General features: G+C 39.0%; 1 protein-coding gene across 10 annotated transcripts in view; it reads right to left on the bottom strand.

The window, feature by feature from the left end:
* Positions 1 to 23,265, bottom strand: part of OSBPL9 (oxysterol binding protein like 9) — a 270,472-nt gene that overhangs the window by 92,192 nt on the left and 155,015 nt on the right. For 9 of the 10 annotated variants that reach the window (XM_042247965.1, XM_012139203.3, XM_042247962.1 and 6 more), the window contains exon 3: positions 23,163 to 23,241. In XM_042247965.1, the coding sequence (XP_042103899.1) occupies positions 23,163 to 23,241 (79 nt within the window). Of the gene's footprint in view, positions 1 to 247 lie in introns of all 10 variants that reach the window. The other variant, XM_060409004.1, reaches the window with a different exon arrangement.

Genomic DNA, 23,265 nt, shown 5'->3' with positions numbered 1-23,265 from the left:
TAATAATAATCTAATAAATGATTAGTTACAGAAAATGAGTTAGGAGGAGATTATTGGTAACTTCTAATTCCCAATGCCTGGCTTATATAGAAACAATATATGGTACACAGAAAGAGAAACAGTATTCATCCAGTAAGTAAAATACTTCTATTTACAGGATTTTTAACTACATATCTATTCACATTTCCTCCATTATATGCATTTAAAATACATTTTTAGACAAGTTTCCAAAACTCTGATACCTTACCATTCCTGATCCACTATTTAGGAATCTGTCTTCCTTGTCGTATTTTCTTCTCTATGAATAAACTACTGCTTGTTTGCAGAAGGAAGTGGTTATTTCCCTGTTTTGTAACTGAAGTAAAAAGAAGAAATAGCCTCTATAATCAGGAAGCTCTCTTTTTCTCTGAAAGTTGTTGTGAAATGAAAACATTACACAAAAATCATATTTACAAGATCAAGTGCTGAGACACTCCTCAAATATCTACTGAGCCCCATTACGTATCAGGTACTATCTTGGCGTTACAGGCAAAGATAGTGTTAGTCATTCAGTCGTGTCTGACTCTTTACAATCCCATGAACTGTATAGCCCACCTTCCAAGCAAGAATACTGGAGTGGGTTGCCATTCCCTTTTCCAGGGGGATCTTCCCAACCCAGGAATCAAACCCGGGTCTCCAGCATTGCAGGCAGATTCTGTACTGTCTGAGTCACTAGGTCTCCCACATGGCAAGTGGATTCTTTACTGTCTCAGCCACCAGGGAAGCCCATGAATACTGGAGTGGGTAGCCTATCCCTCCTCCAGGGAATCGTCCTGACCCAGGAATTGAACTGGGGTCTCCTGTGTTGCAGGCAGATTCTTTACCAGCTGTGCTACAGGAAAGCACAGGCAAAGATAAAACAATCCGTAATTTCAAGCAACTTAGTCTCTTGCAAAGTATAACCATTTGGTTGAATAGTGTATTGTTTAGTGAAGTAAGTATCTCCACCCATTCTAATACATGCTTATTAGCATCCTAGTCATTCTTGTGAGCTACATTAAAATGTAACCTTCTCCCTATATGTTGCTCATGATGAAGGGATTTGCTCTTTCCTTCTTTAAATTTATTCAAATGTTCCCACACTCAGGTAGTATATGAATATATGTTATACTAGTCACTGTCTTAGGCATTAGGGGCACAATTTTGAGTTTACAGATCTAGTCCAGCAATAATCAGATCCAAATCTACCTTTTCTATCTTACTTCCAAATAACACTCCTCCACAAACCAGTACATTTCAGTTACACCGTACTTGCTGTACTCACAGTTCTCAACTTTTGCTCAAGTTGTTCCTTCCACTGAAATACCAAAGACTTGCCTCTGTCTGTGTAAATAATATAAGCTAACTCTACTGAGCACTTAATTTGTGTGAGCACTGTATGACACCTTCGTCTAAACGCATATTAACTAATTAAATCCTCACAACAACTACATGAGATAGGTATTATTATTATCCTTATTTTCCAGAATAGAGAAATAGAAAAGTTTGGTATTTTGCAATGGTATACCACCAAGAAGGACTTTCCTGGTGGCTCAGCTGGTAAAGAATCTGCCTGCAATGTAGGAGACCTGGGTTCAATCCCTGGGTTGGGAAGATCCCCCTGGAGAAGGGAACACCTACTCACTCCAGAATTCTGGCCTGCAGAATTCCACGGACTGTACAGTCCATGGGGTCACAAAGAGCGACGCAACTGAGCGACTTTCACATACCACCAAGAAAGGAGACAGCAAAAATTAAGTCTCTAGGTTTCAAATAACCCTGCTGCTGCTGCCACTAAGTCTAGCTCTGTTAAATAAGCCTCACTCCATCCCCTTCTTACTAGACAAAGTCCTCCTCAAAAGATAACAATATAAACTTTTCTGCCTTGGAAATAGTGTATGAAATAGAAAAAACAGGAGCTCAAAACTCTAATCAGAAAACCTGGATTCATGTCACAATGTCACTAATTTTGTCTGACCTCAGGAGGGCAGTACTTAATAACTGAGAGATATATACACACAAATTTCAAGAAGGGGTTTTAACATCACCAACTAGCTCAAAGGTCTATGAAGAAAAGCGGATAAAATAAGATATATGACAACGTTTAGGGTACAAGGTATCCTTAGGACAAAACTCTTTTCATGACAACATTAAAATGTTATCTGTGTTTTTCACTATGTTGACATTTGCAACAATGGTGCAAGAGCAATGGTGGTGAAACTCAATATATCAGCACCAGTAGAGCCCACGGCATCGAACTAAACTTGTCGTCATTATATTCTTCACCACCATGAACCAGAAAAAAACAAGAACCCCCGTTTTCCATGAAAATGTCTGGCATATGGGCATTTATACAGTCCACAAATACTATCTGAGAAGTTATGAGTGAGCAAAACAGACTTGAACTCTGGATTCTAAACTTTTAGCCTAGCAAACACTGGGTTAATAAGAGGAAAGCAAAAAAGAGCGAACGGGGGAACACATCAATTAGAGAAATACTACACCAGTCAACGCACAATTATAATTACCTCTTAAGACAGTCTTGCCTCATCCTGTGGATCTTAGCTACTACTGATTAAGCTACTACTAGCTTAATCTTATGGAGAAGGAAATGGCAACCCACTCCAGTGTTCTTGCCTGGAGAATCCTAGGGACAGAGGAGCCTGGTAGGCTGCCGTCTATGGGGTCACACAGAGTCGGACACAACTGGAGTGACTTAGCAGCAGCAGCGGCAGCTTAATCTTATGGAGAAGGAAATGGCAAGCCACTCCAGTGTTCTTGCCTGGAGAATCCCAGGGACGGGGGAGCCTGGTGGGCTGCCGTCCCTGGGGTCACATGGAGTCGGACACGACTGAAGTGACTTAGCAGCAGCAGCAGCAGGAGCAGTGTATATATGTCCCAATCTCCCAATTCACCCCACCACCAACCACCCTGGTATTCATGTGTCTCTTCTCCTTGTCTATGTCTCTATTTGCACCCTGCAAATAGGTTCATCTATACCATTTTCCTAGATCCCATATATATGATACCTATTTTCTTAATTCTCAAAAACCTACATGTCCTTAGCAACTGAATGATACTCATAATTACCAGACAAATAATAATCTATCATTTTCTCAAATGATACTTCCTCCATGAGGTGTACGTTAAAACTTGACTTCCCAACCAAGCATTTCCTATTCCCATATCTTGCTGTACCTTTTCTTTTCATTGTACTTATCACTTCTTTTATATATGTGTGTGTATGTGTATATATACACACACACACACATATTTACATATATATATGTTTATATATATTTATGTATGCTTATTATCTGTCTCCTATCACAGAAATACAAGCTCCACAAAGGCTGGGGTCTTGATTCATTTCATTTATTTATGTATCCCAAGCCCCTAGAATTATGCCAGGCAAACAAGTGTTCAATAAATATTTGTTGAATGAGGAATGATGATTGCAACTATTCAGTGTATGGTTTACCTAATGTTTTATATTTGGAATCTAAAAATAGGTTGGATTTCCTAAGAAATCATTATTTTTGCTTAGCATCCTTAAAGCTGCTCCCTCAAAGATTTATGAACAGTTTTGGCTGAAGTCTCCAAACTGCTGAATAAAACACAACCAAATATTTACAAAAGTGTTCTCCCCCACAACTTCTGCTTTGACTATCTGAAGCAATACTGTGCTTCTCCTGGACAGAGTCAGCATTGCACTGGGCAACTGGATATCTGATTCAGTCAAAGTAGACAGTTAAAACGGGTTATTTTCAATTCATTCTACAACCAGAGGCTTCCAAGTCAAGTTATTCCCAGTAAATAAAAATCTTCACCATATGTAAATATAGCCTAAGAATTTTAGCTACTGCAGAAGATGTGTCCTAACTACTTCAACTCCAGGTTTTGGTAAAGGGGTCACTATTCCTTAATCATAAATTTAAGAAAAATTAAGATTTGAGTTTTCAATCTTTAAGACTTACAATACTGGAGGAGAAAAGCTGTGGCAGAAGAGAAACAAAAACAGATTCCAAGCCTGAGAAAGGCCTGATGCACCACTGCTGGCTCTGAGGTACAGGGGTTCATATGCAAGAACCAGGGAGAGCCTTCTAGGAGTTAAAGGCACCCCCAGCTGACAGCCAGCAAGGAAATGGAACCTCAGTCCTATAATGATAAGGAACAAGATTCTGCCAACAACTTGAATGAGCATGGAACCTGATTCTTCCCAGAGTCTGCCAATAAGAGTCCAGTTAGCACTTTGATTTTAAACTTGTTAGACCTGGAACAGAGACATCGGCAGAGCTGGAGGAACCAGTCCCTACCTACAAAACTGACAGATAATAAATCTGTGTTGTTTTAAGCCACACACACACACACAAAAGACAATACTAAGGAGGGAAGGAAAAAAAAATGTTAGAAATAGGTTGGTTTTAGAGACCTCACCCAGACATCAATAAGGACGGCGATTTGGCAGAAAAAAGACAAGAAAAGAAGGAGAGAAGCAAACTGAAGAGGATCCATATAGAAACTGAAAGAAGTGATAAAGACCTGGACTATGTAAGTGACTTAGGAAATAGAAAAAGGGGAGAATCCAATGGCCGTCGTTACTCAAGTGATATATGGAAAATGTGGTAGATGTAGATGTAGAGAAACAGAAGTCTTCGAATTTGGCTAACTGGGTAAATGAAAGTGCTATTCCACAACATAGAGAATACAGAAAGAGAAACAGTTTGGGAATGGTGGGTTGTAAAATATTATTTTGGGTTTGAAGAGACCTAGAGTCAATGAATCCTGAAATTCGGTAAACCTGATCTTCTGAAAAATCTTATTAAGCTTTACTGAATTCATTCATTTTTATTGTTAGTATACATAATGCTAGAAAATACTCCCTCTCCAGGAGAAGCCAAAAAGTAGAGTACATCTTTAATGCATTCTGGGGAAGAGAAGGGAGAGAGGGATCAGTTCAGTTCAGTTGCTCAGTCATGTCCAACTCTTTGTGACCCCATGGACTGCAGCATGCCAGGCCTCCCTGTCCATTACCAACTCCAGGAGTTTACTCAAACTCATATCCATTGAGTCAGTGATGCCATCCAACCATCTCATCCTCTGTCATCCCCTTCTCCTCCTGCCCTCAATCTTTCCCGGCATCAGGGTCTTTTCAAATGAGTCAGCTCTTTGCATCAGGTGGCCAAAGTATTGGAGTTTCATCTTCAACATCGGTCCTTCCAATGAATATTCAGGACTGATTTCCTTTAGGATGGACTGATTGGATATCCTGGCAGTCCGAGGGACTCTCAAGAGTCTTCTCCAATGCCACAGTTCAAAAGCAGCAATTCTTTGGTGCTCAACTTTCTTTATTGGAGAAGGAAATGGCAACCCACTCCAGCATTCTTGCCTAGAGAGTCCTGTGGATGGAGGAGCCTGGTGGGCTGCAGTCTATGGGGTCGCACAGAGTCGGACACGACTGAAGTGACTTAGCAGCAGCAGCTTTCTTTATGGTCCAACTCTCACATCCATACATGACTACTGGAAAAACCATAGCCTTGGCTAGACGGACCTTTGTTGGAAAAGTAATGTCTCCGCTTTTTAATATGCTGTCTAGGTTGGTCATAACTTTCCTTCCAAGGAGTAAGCATCTTTTAATTTCAAGGCTGCAGTCACGATCTGCAGTGATTTTGGAGCCCCCCAAAATAAAGTCTGTCACTGTTTCCACTGTTTCCCCATCTATTTCCCATGAAGTGATGGGACCGGATGCCATGATCTTAGTTTTCTGAATGTTGAGCTTTAAGCCAACTTTTTCACTCTCCTCTTTCACCTTCATCAAGAGGCTCTTTAGTTCTTCTTCACTGTCTGCCACAAGGGTGGTGTCATCTGCATATTGATATTTCCCCCGGCAATCTTGATTCCAGCTTGTGCTTCTTCCAGCCCAGCGTTTCTCATGATATATTCTGCATAGAAGTTAAATAAGCAGGGTGACAATATACAGCCTTGACATACTCCTTTTCCTGTTTGGAACCAGTCTGTTGTTCCATGTCCAGTTCTAACTGTTGCTTCCTGACCTGCAAACAGGTTTCTCAAGAGGCAGGTCAGGTGGTCTGGTATTCCCATCTCTTTCAGAATTTTCCACAGCTCATTGTGATCTACACAGTCAGAGGCTTTGGCATAGTCAATAAAGCAGAAATAGATGTTTTTCTGGAGCTCTCTTGCTTTTTCCATGATCCATCGGATGTCAGCAATTTGATCTCTGGTTCCTTTACCTTTTCTAAAACCAGCTTGAACATCTGGAAGTTCACAGTTCACGTACTGTTGAAGCCTGACTTGGAGAATGTTGAGCATTACTTTCCTAGCGTGTGAGATGAGTGCAGTTGTGCGGTAGTTTGAGCATTTATTGGCATTACCTTTCTTTAGGACTGGAATGAAAACTGACTTTTTCCAGTCCTGTGGCCACTTCTGAGTTTTCCAAATTTGCTGGTATATTGAATGCAGCACTTTCAGAGAGAGAGGGATGGAAGGAGGCAATCTGAGAAGTTGAAGCTAACTACTAGTTCATGAGGATAAATACAGTTTGACTCTTAAATAATATGGGTTTGAACTGCATGGGTCTACTTCTACATGAATTTTTAAATAGTAAATACTATAGTACTACACCAATCATGGCTGTTTAAATCCAGATTTGGGAGAACAGATATAGAGGAACCACAGATACAGAGGGTTGGCTAGAAATTGCAGGTAGATTTTCAACTGCCCAGGGGACCAGGACACCTACCCCATATCTTGTTCAAGGGTCAACTGGAAAGAACGTCAAAAATACTTTCATTGACTACCAAAGTTAAGAGTTATTCAGAAAAAAAAGAACTATAACAGAATCATCCAACTTTTGAATTAGGCAATGAAAGGAAAGAGAGGGGGAAAGTTAATACATGTTAGAAAATTCAGGAAGAAAATGAAAGCAGGGCAAATAAAAAATATATATATAATAAAATAGAATTTGCTACCTAATTCTTTTGTCTACTTCTAAAGTGCTGTGCTACGTCACTCAGTCGTGTCCAACTCTTTGCAACCCCATGGACTGTAGCCTGCCAGGTACCTCTGTCCATGGGGTAAACAAGGCCAAAATAGGGGTGGCTTAACAAAGTGACAGAATCAATCTAAGAAGAAACTATAATGATTATGTTACTTTAAAGAGAGTTTTCTGAAGACAGTTATTATTCCTTATACACAGAGGACAGGGAGACCCTTTAGACTCCCTATAGGAATTCTCTGGTGGTCCAGGGGTCAGGACTCTGCACTTTCACTGCTGAGGACGTGAGTCCAATCCCTGGGTGGGGAACTAAATCCTGCAGGCTTCAAGGCGCAGCCAAAAGAAAAAAAATGTAATATATATGCAAATATGTCTTCAGTACATAAAGTACAGTAGAGACACTGCTGCGTTATAATCTTCAAAATATTCCCAGGGAACAACCTTTCTGAAGGCTTCACTCTTTGTCCCCAGTAACTCTCCAAGGAAATCTGCTCAGGTCACAAAGCTATCAATAAGTTACTTCCTTCCTTCTCTATATTTAGCTGTAAGCTGTTAATATAATATCTTCACATTTCTTTAGGAAAGTATATATTTCCAGACCAAGACTGCAATATAAACTTGCATAACCTCAGTGCATCTCACAGGATTTAACTCTGACAAAACACAGTCTAGATATAGTAACATGTCATTGATTCAGCCCTCCCTACAATTTAGGACTTAAATGATTTATACCAAATCACTATGCTTAAACCAACTCACTAGGTACAAAGGGTAAATAAAAATAAAAGAAATTCTTAATGATGATAAACATGCTAAAAAATACATCATACAGCAATGTTAGCTTAATTCTAGCATCACAGATAAAGCTAGAAACGGGCATTTCTTTTCAGATAGCATACAATTCAGATTTGCTTCTCTCTGTCTACCATGAACTAACCTATTCATATTACTAAAATATTACATTTATGGCACTACCCTGACTTATTTCACTAGCCTAAAAATTTAGATTCCTGAAAAGAAAGGACTCCAATCAGTTCACATTCAAAAGTGCTGCAAGATGGCTAGAAACTTCCACACAGAGAACATGGTCAAGAATTAATTTATATACTTCAGTCATATTCTACTCGTAGTCTTCCCATTAACAAATCAGAGTACACTCTCTGCTAGCATAAGTCAGATACTGATCCCCAGGTGTAAGCACTTCTTTCCAAGCCTAAGGTGCTGACCTTCTGATACTTCTTAATTGAAGACTATTTTTCTCAGGGATCTGAAGCCCTGAGGCTTCTTCTGTGGGAGAATATCACCTGTTTTTCTTAAACAATTGCATTTACCCTGACATAGCCCAAAATTACGCTTTCATTCAAAAAAAAAGAAATATGCATTGAGGGCACGTGCGTCCACAGCAGGCAGGCACTGGTGACACCGCAGTGACACAGACAGACTCCTTAAGACATCAGAAAGAGCAGAGCTGATCCTCCCATTACTCTGTCAGAAGCCTGGGATAATTCTGCGCTCCTTTCCCTCTATCTTCATAGAAACGGTCACCAGACTCTGCCTGGCATATCTATTTTTGTGCGTTTATCCTCTCTGGGGCACTCTTATTGCCTTTGTTCAAGACCCCATCACCTCCTGCCAGAACCTCTGCAGCAAGCTCCAAACCGGGCATCTCGCCTCCAATCTCACTTCTCTTCAAAGCATTCCACAAACAGCTCCCTGTGTTCCTTCTAGGCCACAAAAGGGATCATGACATTTCCATGACTAAAATAAGTGATGTTTCTCGCTAACTTACAGAAAGGGGTTTTGGTTTATCATTCTGGTATATGAGACCTTTGATGATCTATCTAGTTCCAAACAGAACTCAAGCTCCTTTTCCTCACCTCCAATGTATTCTCAAATGTACTGCACTTCCTACATTTCTCAAATAAATCATCCTTTTTCATCCTTCCAAGCTTTTACACATACTTTCCCTTTACCTGGAACGTGCTTCTCCTTTCTTTCTGTGAAGTTTGGTAAATGTTCTTTCTTTTCACTTCTCTTCCTGCATGATTACATCTCATTTGAACTATTTTTCATCCTTCAAAATCCGTATCAAAACCATCTCTTCTGTGACGTCTTCCTGCCTCCATCAGTTCTCTTTCCTACATCTCAATACATCTCTATCACTTTTACATTGTACTGTAACTAGCTGTTCCAAACTAAATCACTTGGATAAGTGATTTAGCACTCTCTGCCTCAGTTTCCTCAAAACTATTTCTTGGGGTTGTTAAAAGAGGGAAATGAGAAAACACATGTTAAGCCTTCGGTACAGAACCTGCACAAGCTACTATCCTCATTGTTGTTTTTCTAGTAAATATTCCCATAGTCGTTCCTCCTACTAAACTGAGAGCTCCCTGACTATCAGGGAATCAGCTTCTATCCCTTGTATTGTGCTTTTGCCTGTGGCACTTTAAAAAACCTAACGTGGGTTACCTCTAACCCAAACCCTTGGCTAGAAAAAGGAGAAAAGGGAAAACCAAAAACAGCGGCAGCATGATCCTCAGCAACTTCATAAAATAAAAGACAATAATAACAACAGCTACTATTTTTTGAGCACTGTTATTTATCAGGCACCATAGTGAGTATTTATACACATTTTCTCTAACAGTACAATTCTGGAGCTCGGTATTACCATCCTCCTTTTACTGATGACCCCCTGCTCCACATTTAGGTTTCTCAGGGAGGCGGGACTTCCTCTGCAAAGGAGGAATATCGTAAGATATATTGGCCTTTTTTCCTCAACAACTTGAGCATGCTATCTCAGTTGACATATTATGAGAACTCCACAATCAGAATAGAAGTAAAATTAAACAGGGTACAGGTCAATATATGTTTGATATGCTGCCTTTAAATCCATACAGAGACATTCCTGAGACTCGCTTCAGCTACACTTCCAAGCCTCCCTCACACTTGGTGACGGACTGCTCACCTCATGCTTCACACTAGTCTATTTCTACCAATATCCCAGTTCCCTTGCTTCAGCTGGGCCCCTGCCAATGACAACTAACAACTAGTAATTTGGATATACACTGGGCACAGGAGAAACTGTGACAACCATACCACCGGATAGCATGAAAACCCTAACTACCGTCAGAGTAGGAATGTTGTACTATTCAGAAGAGAAGACAGAACTGAAGTTATAGCATTGTTGTTGTTTAGTTGCTAGGTCACACCTAATTCTTTGCGATCCTGTGGACTGTAGGCTGCCAGGCTCCTTCGACAGAAGGATTTCCCAGGCAAAAATATTGGAGTGGGTTGCCGTTTCTTCCTCCAGGGGATCTTCCCGACCCAGGGATCGAACCTGCATCTCCTGTATTAGCAGGCAGATTTGTCACCACTGAGCCACCAGGGAAGCCTGAAGTTAAAGCTGCAGGGAGGCTAAGGCATGGTGAAAAGAGAAGTCAATGTGACTAAGAGTAAGAAGGGAAAAGAGTTGCGGAGAAGCAGCACTGTTTAATGAAGATAGCACGGGCCTGAATTCAGGCTCAGCAACCTCCCATATGTGGTACCTCAGATAAAAACTTCTCCAAGCCTCGGTTTCCTTTTCCATAAAATGGGAATAAAAGTACCTATCTCACAAAGATGTGGGGGGGTACGTATGAGGATTATGGTGCCTAGCATCACATTAACTGCACTCTAAATGTTTGCTCCTTTCCACTCCATTCCCTTCTTTTATTCATCAGAGACTCACTTCTAGAATAGAGTCACCTCCAAAAAAGATGTCTAGTCAATCACTCTCTCCAAGATTTAAAAAAAAAAAAATCCCATTGACACTCATCCCCACTTGACTTAAATTATCCATATACAAGGGCTTAGCTTAAATCTTTTTTATATGATCCACTAATTCCACCCACTAGGCAGTCCCACCCAAAGCAGATATATCCTCATTAAAGTCACCAACTCAGCAAAGATGCAGCTTTTTTATAGTTTACCTGAATTCTAATTCTTTTTCCAGGGATATGAGTCAAATTGTCTTAGGGTTCTCCAAGTTTAATATTAACAAAATGCAATGATGAAACATAACCTGAACTTACATGCTGAAACAATGTTACATGTGGAGTACACTGATTAAAGCCACCACGATCATGAGAATGTTCATAAACTACATGCAGTGTTAGTGAAGGAGGTTGAAAGGCCAAAGATGACCTTGGCAGAAGTAAGTCTTTTCTTAGAGAGTTCACCACTGAGTTAGCTAAAAGGTGAATGCAGTCTAGACATTATTAAAAGATACTGCTTTAACTCTTGGATATTTAACCTGGAGTCAGAGAACTACCTGAAAGTGTGCAAGCAGGAAGATTCCTCTAGAATAATGATTTTCAAAATGTGAGACCCTTAAGGATAGGCGCTTAGCTTTGCTCACTACTTTATGCTCAGGAAACAGCCTAGTGCCTGGTATACAGTAAGCAATTATTTGTTGACAATGAAAATAAATGAATGGATGAATAAAAAGAAAGAATGGCTACAATAAATTGAAGACTGGTAATTTCTCAAAGTTCCTAGGGCACGGATGTAGGCCCTCAACCCTTTGACTTTCACCAGAGCAACTATACTTTTTTCTGTCTCACATCTAGGCTTCTAAATAAGATTGCACATGTAAAATGCTTTTATTAAAAGTTTGAAAAACACAGAAAATCTAACTATCACTGTAATTTCCTTCTCTGAATTCCTATTATACTTTTAAGTATATATAATTTAATGCTCACTATTCCCTAAGTCATGGGGCTTCCAAGGTGGAGCAAATGGTAAAGAACCTGCATGCCAGTGCAGGAGACATAAAAGACATGGGTTCAATCCCTGGGTCAGGAAAATCTCCTAGAAGAGGGCTAAGTCAGTTTTGAGTCCCCAAAGTCTCTTGAGGAATGAGACTACATTTTACATAAGCAGTGCTTGCCTATTCAACCTTCCATATAATCTGTACTTTCTTATACACTGACTCCTCAGAGAAAGTTTTAATTTTCTTATATCAAGCAACAAATGGACATTTTGTGCCAACACACAGTGCAAAAGTGTGTTGCAAAAGCCTGCCAGGCAACAATTTAGTTCTTAGCATCACCACCTCCACTGGAAGAGCAGTGCTCATGCAACTATTTTAATATATTTTACATTTATTTTATCATTCTTTTAATTAGTAGAAAAAGAGAAAAATTAAAGTGCCAATAGGGGCGACAATATAAACTTTATAAACATAACAGAGAAATCAATTGAGAAATCATTAGGCATGCTAAAAGCAGTAAATCTTGATCATCAATAGGACACTCCTTAGGGGCTTCCCTGGTGGCTCAGAGGGTAAAGTGTCTGCCCACAATGAGGGAGACCCGGGTTCGATCCCTGGGTCAGGAAGATCCCCTGGAGAAGGAAATGGCAACCCACTCCAGTACTCTTGCCTGGAAAATCCCATGGACTGAGAAGTCTGGTAGGGTACAGTCCATGGGGTTGCAAAGAGTCGGACACGACTGAGCGACTTTCCTTCCTTCCTTAGACTTCAGCCCCTAAGACTTCAGTCCATTGCCTATACGCTCATTTTTAAAAGAAAGGTATAAAATGTATGAATATGTCTTATGAATAAATGTTATGTCTAAAAGTCAAGGTGTCTTGAGGACATACTAAGGACTTCATAGTATGTGGTAAGAATGCACCCCCTTTACACCCTGCAAGTCTGTTCAACTCAGTTTACTTCCATGTACATTTTCAGTTATACATTATACATTAAAGCAGGGAAATGCTCTTCTTTATATATCTTCATTTACTCTTCACAGTAATACCTACCAGCAACGTGTTCCAAATTAGATGAAAAGATTACTTAGCAAGATATAATGAATGAGTCTACCCTTTCAAAAAGGAGAGTATAAAAAAAGCATGAGCATACCACCACCAACAAAGACAAGGACAGAAGAATCAGTAATTGACCAAATAAGAAATAAACACATTAAAAAAATATTCTTGAGGACACTGGGTTGGCATTCTTTTAAAATTAAAATGCCAAATGCTGATGGTGTGATGAAGCAGAACGGAAATATAAATTGACAATCTCCCTTGAAAGCTACAGGGGAAGGTTTATATAAGGAATAAAGTATTTTAGGAATATTAAAATATTTATGTTTTTTGTTCTGACAAGTTATTTTATGAATCTATCTACCCTAAGCTAAATAGAGATTTGGCTGAAGATTTATGTGTGAGGATATTCAACACAGTATTATTTAATATAAAGAAAAATCTGTACAATACAGATGAATGGTTAAGTATGATTATTTATCAAATAGTATAACACAAACTATTAGAAATCACATTTTCTTAGATCATTCAGTGTCATGGGAAATTTTTCATAATATAATATTTAAAACTGAGTATGGAAATGAGTCAATTTTGTAAAATTCACACATACACACTCTCACACAAACAACTGAAATATCAGAAAGGAATCCACAAGCATGTTACTGATAATTATCTTCTGGTATGATTATGGGTGATTATTAGTACCAGCTGTATACTACTCTATTTCCCCAAATTTCTACAGTGAGCAGTAATTAATTTTACTACTCAAAAATTATGAAAAAGGAAATGGTGGGATAAAATGTAAAGAATTAAGAAAAAATAAAGTTATATATCAACTAATCCTGGCTATTCAGGGAGGATCACAAACAGAAAGCAAATTAAGAATAGTATACCACTGAGATCCAATTCTCCTACAGTAATGTAACAAACTACCAATACATGAATTCAGTAGCATTTCCCCTCCTGATGCCTAGTGAAATTATAACATCTAATTAGAGAATTAGTTATAGGGGATTTATTTCCCTTGAATAAAATCTATAAATGGTTATTTTGTTTTGAGGAGGGGTTATCACATAAAAATAAAAACTATAACCACAGAAGGAAATTTTTTTAAGTCTGTAATCAACAGAATAATGGAATTTGTTTACTAATGATAATGCTGAGATGGTTATTTTTAAAGCAGAAGCCTGCAACTATGAGTTAAGTCTTTTCTTCTAAATGATTAATGATGCAGATGTGTCGTGCCATGTTGATTGATGTTAATGCAGTAAGGGCTGCCCTAATATCCTTGATCAATATAACATTTCTAAATTAAACACTTTCCTTCACCACTGGGCTGATTTATAGCAATTCTGCATTTTAATAAATAAGCAAGCTCTAATGGACTGAGCTGAAAAGGTCAGTGATCAGCGCAACAGATGACTCTGCTAGACTTACACAGTTCCTAAAAGTTCTTCTAATTTAAACAAGTTTTATTGTTTAAAAATGTTGCATTTTCTTATGCAACTTGTATTGCTTTAAAGGTATACCCAAATAAATCTGCAAACAAATTTCATATTGAAATCACTTTAAAAACACACTGATTAAAGAATGCCTTTATTAAAATCCTTTGAAAGTAAAGGATTATTTTATAATGAAAGAATATATACATATTGCTAATTTTCACCCCATAAAAATTTAGACATTTTTTCCCCACACATCAGGTTTACTTAAGGCAAGAGACTCCTTCTATGTAGGTTGTTGCTGTCGTTTGGTCGCTAAAGTGTCTCCAACTCTTTTGTAACTCCATGGATTGTAGCCTGCCAGGCTGCTCTGTCCATGGGATTTCCCAGGCAAGAATACTGGAGTGGGTTGCCATTTCCTTCTCCATGGGATCTTCCTGACCCAGGGATCAAACCCTACTCTCCAGCATTGGCAGGTGGATTCTTTTATCACTGAGCCACCAGGGAAGCCCTTCTATGTAGGTTCCTGTGCTGTGCTCAGTCACTCAGCTGTGTCTGACTCTTTGCAATGCCAGGGACTGCAGCCTGCCAGGCTCCTCTGTCCATGAGGATTCTCCAGGCAAGAATATTTGAGTGGGTTGACATGCCCTCCTCCAGGGTTTATGTAGGTTGCTGCTGCTAAGTTGCTTCAGTCGTGTCCAACTCTGTGCGACCCCAGAGACGGCAGCCCACCAGGCTCTGCCATCCCTGGGATTCTCCAGGCAAGAACACTGGAGTGGGTTGCCATTTCCTTCTCCAATGCATGAAAGTGAAAAGTAAAAGTGAAGTCGCTCAGTCACGTCCGACTCGTCGCAACCCCATGGACTGCAGCCTACCAGGGCCAACAGTACTGGAGTGGGTTGCTGTTAGGACATAATAAACAACAATCTAAGATCAAGGCCAGGACCCCTGACTTTCTGTGTCTTCTCACACATATAAATTGGGGATACTTACACCTAATATATAAGGCTATGAGAATAAAGCAGAATAACAACATGAAACCCTGGATCCAGATCAATGATTCCCAAACTTCAGTGTGTGTCAGAATCACTAGAGGACTCATTCCCAGAGTTTCTGATTCAGCAAGTCTGGGGCTCAGCCTGATATTCTGTGGTCTCAACAAGTTCCCAGGTGATGCTAGTTAGGTTGGCCAGGGACTGCACTTTAAGAGCTACTGCTCTAGATAGACGTAGGCACAATCTACTAATCCCAGGTATTTAGCTTCTCTGAAACTCAGTTTTTCTGACTCTAAAAGTAGAAATATAACTACCTCACTGGGGAGTTAAGGAATTATGGAAGTAATGTACATTGCCTGTTAAACAGAGTGCCTAGTTTATAAGACATATTTAGTAGTAGCTGTTACTGCCACTATTGCCACTATTTCTACTAAGCAACGGAACATGTAGAACATCACAAAAAATTTTAATTGCATTAACCTGCACTGTAATTTGAAGTTCCTCATATTTTACACCAATTCCTTTCTGGATAAAATTATAAAAGTTAATTATACACTAGTTGACAAATTTCTATAACTTTTTTGTAGCATCTAAGAGAATGGCTCTAGACCACAACTGTTTGTGTTCAAATTCCATTTCTGCCTAAATGTTACCTATATGTATGTGGTCCCCAGTTTCCTTACCCATAAAATAAAAATAATAGTACCTACTTCATAAGGTCATAAAAACTGAATGGGTTAAACTATGTAAAACTCTGAATAGTATAAAATAAACATTTGATAAATGTAGCTATCATTATTCCAATACACTATCAGTAACATTATAAATTATATACATATATAAAAGCATTAAATATAATTTTTGAAGGTAAAATTCAAATAACTGGATATCTTTCTAATTAGTATGAATTATGGCTCATTTAGTCTTTTATTAAGTTGTCACATATGAACTGCCAATATGTAACTACTTTTGAATGATAAAAGCAGTATGTACTTTCACATGGTTGAAGCTAGTAACTTTCACCCCAACCTTTCTGATCATTCCTTTGAGCCTGTTGATGGTCCCACCCTAGTATACTGCCAGGTTTGGAGGCTCTCTTCTCATTCACATCTGCCAGAAGGTTCATAACCACCCTACCATAGTTTTAACCACAGACTAAAATATCTAGAAGGTTTTAGCTAGCTCACAGATGCACTGCATTGGTCTACATAATTGTTTTTTAAAACTGGAAGATTTAATATGCACATATTCAAACACTTAGAAACTAGACAGTTTTCTCTTGAAAACATTGGACAAGCATTACCAAAAGTCTACAACTGTCTGGAATTAAGGACCAGCTACCCCTTCAAACAGGGCATAAGCTCTCCAAATTGCTAGTCTTCAGTCAGCTTTACTCTTCACTCCTTTGCATATCTGCCTAGCCCTGAAGCATTCAATTTTCTAAATTCTATTAATAAGTCTACCTTCCAGTAATATGTTGATAACCACTAATCTCCATCTTCAGCCCAGGAAGGAAGGCATGCACGTTCAGTCGTGTCTGACTCTTTGTGACCCCAAAGACTGTAGCCAATTAGGCTCCTCTGTTCATGGACTTTTCCAGACAAGAATACTGGAGCGAGTTGCCATCTCCTTCTCCACAGGAGCTTTCCAACCCAGGGACCGAACCTACGTCTCCTGTGTCTCCTGCACTGGCCAACAGATTCTTTATCACTGCACCACCTGGGAAGCCCAGACTTAGACCCAATTGACATCACCATCAATACCTGTATGTCCCAAAGACACCTCAAATTCAAGAAGTCCCTCACCATCTCTGTTCTAGATTCTCTATTTCAGATGTTGACAACATCCAACCAAAATAGGAAGCCACATCCTTCTTATACCTTTACTACTCTCATTCTCTCAGCTCCCATTTCCAAGCAATCAACAATTCCTAAAGATTTACTTACTAAAAAAATGTCAAGTCTGTTTTCCTCTTCTCCTTCCCCATTACCAATGGCTTTAATCCACTCAGGGCCTTAAAAATCAAGGCTCTTTATCTAGAGAACCATGTCTTACTCTATCTAATCTCTGCTTAAAACTCTGCTTCACTGGCTCCTACCAGACCTCAGGATAAAAATAAAACCCTTTCATATTAGATGTAGGCCTCTGCCTCAACTCCTGTCCACTGTCCTAATGGTACCAAACATTCAAAGTTCTTGGAACACATGTGGTAGCCTCATATTTCCATACCTTTGCAAATGCTACAACATCCCTCAGCCTGGTAAACTTCTCTACGGACTTCAGAAATCTACCAGGCAGAGGTGGCGAGGAGGGAGAGGTGAGAGACAGAGCTTGGCGACAGGGACTTTTAGTTTTTATATTGTGTAATTCTGGACAACCTGAAATTTTTTAGAACTAGTATAATTTTAAGTTGTTATTATTTTAAAAAGAATTACTTGGTAACAAGAAAAACTCTGCTCTTCTGTGAAGTACTGTCTCTTTTGCCTCTCCATTATTTCAGTGTCCTATACATATTTCTACTACTATAGCATATTTTATACTACATTATAATTACTTCTTCACAAGCTCTCTAACATCCTGGCTTATGTCTTACTAACTTGTATTCAGTTCTGAGTACAGGGAGTTACACATACTATTCATACATTAAATGTTTGAACTCAACAGCCAGTCTGCTGCTGCCGCTGCTAAGTCACTTCAGTCGTGTCCAACTCTGTGCAACCCCATAGACAGCAGCCCACCAGGCTCCCCCGTCCCTGGGATTCTCCAGGCAAGGACACTGGAGTGGGTTGCCATTTCCTTCTCCAATGCATGAAAATGAAAAGTGAAAGTGAAGTCACTCAGTCGTGTCTGACTCTTAGCAACCCCGTGGACTGCAGCCTACCAGGCTCCTCCACCCATGGGTTTTCCAAGCAAGAGGACTGGAGTCGGGTGCCATTGCCTTCTCCCAACAGCCAGTCTAATGGATACCAAAACTGCTGTCCACACAATGTCTAGCTAAGAATCCAAATGCAAACAATTCTGGCTGACTGATAGAAAAAGGAATCATTTTTTGCTCTTATCAGAAGAGCCAGTTTATAAAGATGAATTGGCAATCATTTTCTTTTTAATCTCTGAAAAATGACAGAATGAAGTTGTAGTTTTCAAATCTGTTTAAAGCTCTAATATGCAAGGACTGTAATTTCAATTATTACCTAAAGAGGGAAAAAGGGCTTTTCCCCCCCCCAAAACTAAAGTTAATTTAAATTAACTTTGTTTTGAGAATTTTATGATATCTCTTTTAAATTGTAGCTACTCTGAAATATCAAGCTACCAGAACTGAGAATCATTATAATGAAAAATTATCTATTGTTTCAGGAAAGTTTGTTCTCTTCATGGCACCAGTCCTCTTTATGATTAACAAAATATGTTTCAGGATACAGGACCTGAGGGTCAACTAGAGAGGCAATGGTAACCCACTCCAGTACTCTTGCCTGGAAAATCCCATGGGCAGAGGAGCCTGGTAGGCTGCAGTCCATGGGGTTGCTAAGAGTCGGACACAACTGAGTGACTTCACTTTCACTTTTCACTTTCCTGCACTGGAGAAGGAAATGGCAACTCACTCTAGTGTTCTTGCCTGGAGAATCCCAGGGACGGGGGGAGCCTGGTGGGCTGCCGTCTATGGGGTCACACAGAGTCGGACATGACTGTAGCGATTTAGCAGCAGCAGCAAGTCAACTAGAGAGTCAAACCACAGTGGACATGAAGATGATGGATAACAGCCTGTTTATGTATATACCATACACCTGACTTTCTTGTTACTATGGATGAACTGTCTATGCCCTGAGCCAAACGCAATGCCCTCCCTGTGTATTAGGTCTCATCCTGTCTTGCTGTCTCAAAGACACTGATCTAATAATTTTCCCTTTTCTCTCTTGTGTCATCGACTTTTCCCTCTCTACTGAGTCACTACCAACAGCATAAGAACAGTATGTCATTATTGCTCTTATCTTTAAAAAAACTTATTTTCCTCTCCCAGCTACTATTGTATTTCTCACCCTCCCTTTATAGCAGAACTTAGAAGCACTGTCTATACTCTTACTTTTAAATTGTTCTTCTCAAGGTTATCAATAGACTTGATTGTTAAATCTTGTGATCATTTACCAGCCCTCAACTTTCTCAGTCAAGAGCATTTGACACAGTTGCTGATGCCTCTCATCTCCAAGAAACACTTCCTATCTTGGTTTTCTGGGTACCACACTCACCTGGTTTCATTCCTCTTTTTTGGTTGATTCTTTTCAATCTGTTTTGCTAGTTCCACTTCTTCTCTGTGCCTCTAATAAATGTTAAAGTGTTCCAGAGTTCATTACTTGGACCTCTTCTTTTTTCTCTCCATACTTCCTCCCAAATGCCAATGACTCCCAAATTTATTATTTTAGCCTGAACTTTTCTCCTGAACGCCACACTTCAATTGCCTACTTGACATCTCCATTTGGACATTTGATAGGCATCTAGAACTTGATTATAAGCATCTCCAAGGCTAAGCTCTCGACGCCCATCTGTCCGCCACCCCCAACTGGTTCTCCACTTCAGTTAATGGCAACTCCAGTCTCACTCAAGTCAAAAATACGGTGTCATCCTGTCTTCCTACTGTCTTTTTTTCACATGCTACAGTACAACCTTCAAAAATATATAATATCTAACAACAAACTACTACTTAGCACTATAAAAGGAATTACCAATACATGCAACAAGATGGACGAATACTAAAAACATACTGAGCTAAAATAAAGCCAGACAAAAAAGAGTACATACTGAAAGATTCTATTTGTGTGAACCTCTCCAAAAGAAAAATCTAATCTTTAGTGATAGAAAGTAGATCAGTTGCTGTCTGGAGCCAGGGGCTGGAGCGTAGACTGACAAAAGAATAAAAGAATCTTCTGGATGACAGAAATGTTCCAGACCTTGATTATGGTAGCAGCTATATGAGTAAGTAAATTCGTCAATATTCACTGAATTTTATACAGCATACATTTTATTGCATATTAATTATACCTCAATAGAGTTGATTAAACACACATGCACAATTCAACCGCTTCTCACTACCTCTCTACTCCCACTGCTACCCTGTGGGAGCCGCCATCATCTCTCCTCTGGATTACTCTGGCCTCCTAATTAGTTTCTCTGCTCTGTTCCTGCCTCTTGCGTTTTATTCTCAAAACAGTGCCCAGGGTGATAACTGTTTAAAAATCACATCAGGTCACTCCTCTGCTTAAAACCATCTATAATGGCTTCTTATCTCAGTAAAATTCAATGTCCTTACTGTGTCATATAAGGCCTCATACAACGTTACCTCTTAGACATCATCTCACACTACCCTCCCCATGGTTATCCGCACTCCAACCAGAGCTGGCCTCCTTGCTGGTCTTCAAATATGGCCGGCACACCCTTTTGCACTTACTATTTCCTTTGCCTGGAGTGATTTACTCTTCACCATCATCCCCAACAAAGCCATATAAGCTTGTTCCCTCACTTCCTTCAGGTCTTTCACTGAAAGGCATGATCCCAATGAGTCTCCCCAGCCATCTAAAATTTTAAACCACCCCCTACAAATACACACACTTCTATTTCATTTTTTCCTTTCCTGTGTTTTTTTTTTTCCTCCCCAGGACTTGGCACTGTCTTATTTCCTTATATTTTACCAATTCATCTTATTTATTGGCTTTCTCCTCTATCAGATTAGATGCTACAGAGGGGAGGAATTTTATATTTTGTTCACTACTGTGTCCCCAGAACCTACAATAACGTCTAAAATAGATGTTGAACAAATTAGTGGATCTAAACAAATTCTAGCTTTCCCTTTAAGAGTTGAAAGTAAGCAGAATTTGTTTTATAGATGTCTCAATTGATACTTCACTTGCTTCAAAAAATTCTGTTATATTAAACTTTAAAAAGTCAACACATTTACACACATGCTAATGTATATCCATCTTAACTTGCTTTCAATTCTAATCAAGAATATAAGACCTTAGACATTGAAAATTTCATCAATTTTTCAGCAAACTTATGAGCAAGGACCTATGAATGCAAAATAATTCTTATTATGTCCAAGAATATAAAGAATATTAGAGTTCTTTACAAAAGCCAAATAATCTCATGTTTCTGAGACTTCCAAAACTATTACAGTAGAAAACAAACTAATGAATCCAACAGTCTCAGAACTAAGTATCCATTTTAAAAATACATATAACACTTATTTATCCTTGCCATTTAAATGATTCATTAAAGGAATCATTTGTTTTACAAGCAAACAACATAAATACAGAAGTGTTAAAGGGAAGATCAGTTTAACATAAATAATTTAAATCAGAGAAGGTACAGGTGCCTTTACTCTAGAGGCCTGAGTCTCCTCTCCTTTAAACAGGCAAACAATACAGCTTCTGAAGTCCAAAGAAGATGTCTTCTTAGTAACTGCAGAGGAGAGAATTTCATGCTGCAGTCTTTACCTGTATCTAGCAGCTACTACTTGAAATACATTAAAGTATTCAAGTTCATTCAAGTAAAGAGTTCCAGAGTGTGAGTATTATCTGGTTTCACTGATAAGCAGCATTATATATTTAACCTAAAAGTAAAGGCCATGGACTTTCTTAAACTAAGATTTTAAATGTTTTATGAAATTAAATGTAGTAGAAAATTTCAAGAGAGCATTATTAGTTAAAAGCAGTTCTGAGTAAAAAAATATGACCAAACATAATAAATACTCTAAGAATGCTTTTTCCTAAAAGCATTAGAGATATCACAAGTGAGTACATTGGCTTGTCTTTATTATATATAAGCTGCATCTTTCATTTCTATGTGCCAACAAGACAATGAAGAAAAATTACTGCAATATACTATCCTAATACAGAAGGACAATAGCTGTCTGAACATCTCACATAACGTATCTGGTCACTGTTAGACTTCATAACCAAAAAATTTTAAAACAATAAATTGATTTACTATTTTTTTTATCCTGTTATACCTAGCATCTATCACAGTGCACTGTCACTTGTAGTTCAGAAAAAGTGCAAATATTCTCAATTTCTAAGTTTCTTGGGCTGCTTTAAATATAAAATAGAGGTTACTCTCGATAGGCAAAATAGCAAAAACATTAGTATCAAAGCTAATAGACACTCCTAACAGATGAGAGTACATTAGAACAGGATCATTAAAACTGATTTTTATTTGCTGGTTTAGAGTTTTCAAAGCAAGATGAAATGAGAATGATCATCCAGTACCTTACCCTTTCTACCGGTGAACCAGAGCATGCAATGCCGAAACATAGCAGTGGCAGATGGCATTTGGTGTTATTAACTATAAAAAGGATAATAGCAGAGAAATGACGGCTGGCAGACAAGACACAGAATGCAGATGAAATGAATGCAAACTTGTAGTTCTTGAAGCAAAGCAAAACCTTAAGCCAAAGGCTACCACTAGCTTCAATTTAATTTATATTTTGAGTTTTACAGGGACAAACACTGCAACCTTCACAATCAGTCTTTAGACTCTTCATGCAGAAGCAGAGCCATACTCCTCGATAAAGAAGATCAGCAACCTTCTGTAAACACAAGCCAGCAGCAGCAGCAGCAGCAGCCCATTACTCTCTCCCTTCACTGATTTTTATCGTTTAAATTTTTAATCTCCAGTTGCAGCCAGATCCACAGATGTTTCAAAGAGATCTGTATCCGCTGCAGATATGATTAAATCCCTGCCTAACCTGCAGTACCACTTCATCCAGAACGTTCCTGTGCACTCGTTCATACAGGATCAGTTGTAAAAACCATTCTAGTCATCCAGCAAACAACCCACAGGAGAAGGAAAGAAGCAGTTGGGACTGCGAAGAGAAAAAAATCTCTTCTTTCAGCTCACCCTGGAAATGGAAGGTTTTCTGATCAACAGTTATTGTGAAGGTGCTGTCGTCCTCATCGTCTATACCAATCACAGCTCCCTGTGAAACAAAGAGCAAAATCCC

This window comes from Ovis aries, chromosome 1, assembly GCF_016772045.2.
Source record: "Ovis aries strain OAR_USU_Benz2616 breed Rambouillet chromosome 1, ARS-UI_Ramb_v3.0, whole genome shotgun sequence".
NCBI lineage: Eukaryota > Metazoa > Chordata > Mammalia > Artiodactyla > Bovidae > Ovis > Ovis aries.
This window is presented reverse-complemented; position numbering and strand designations above follow the sequence as displayed.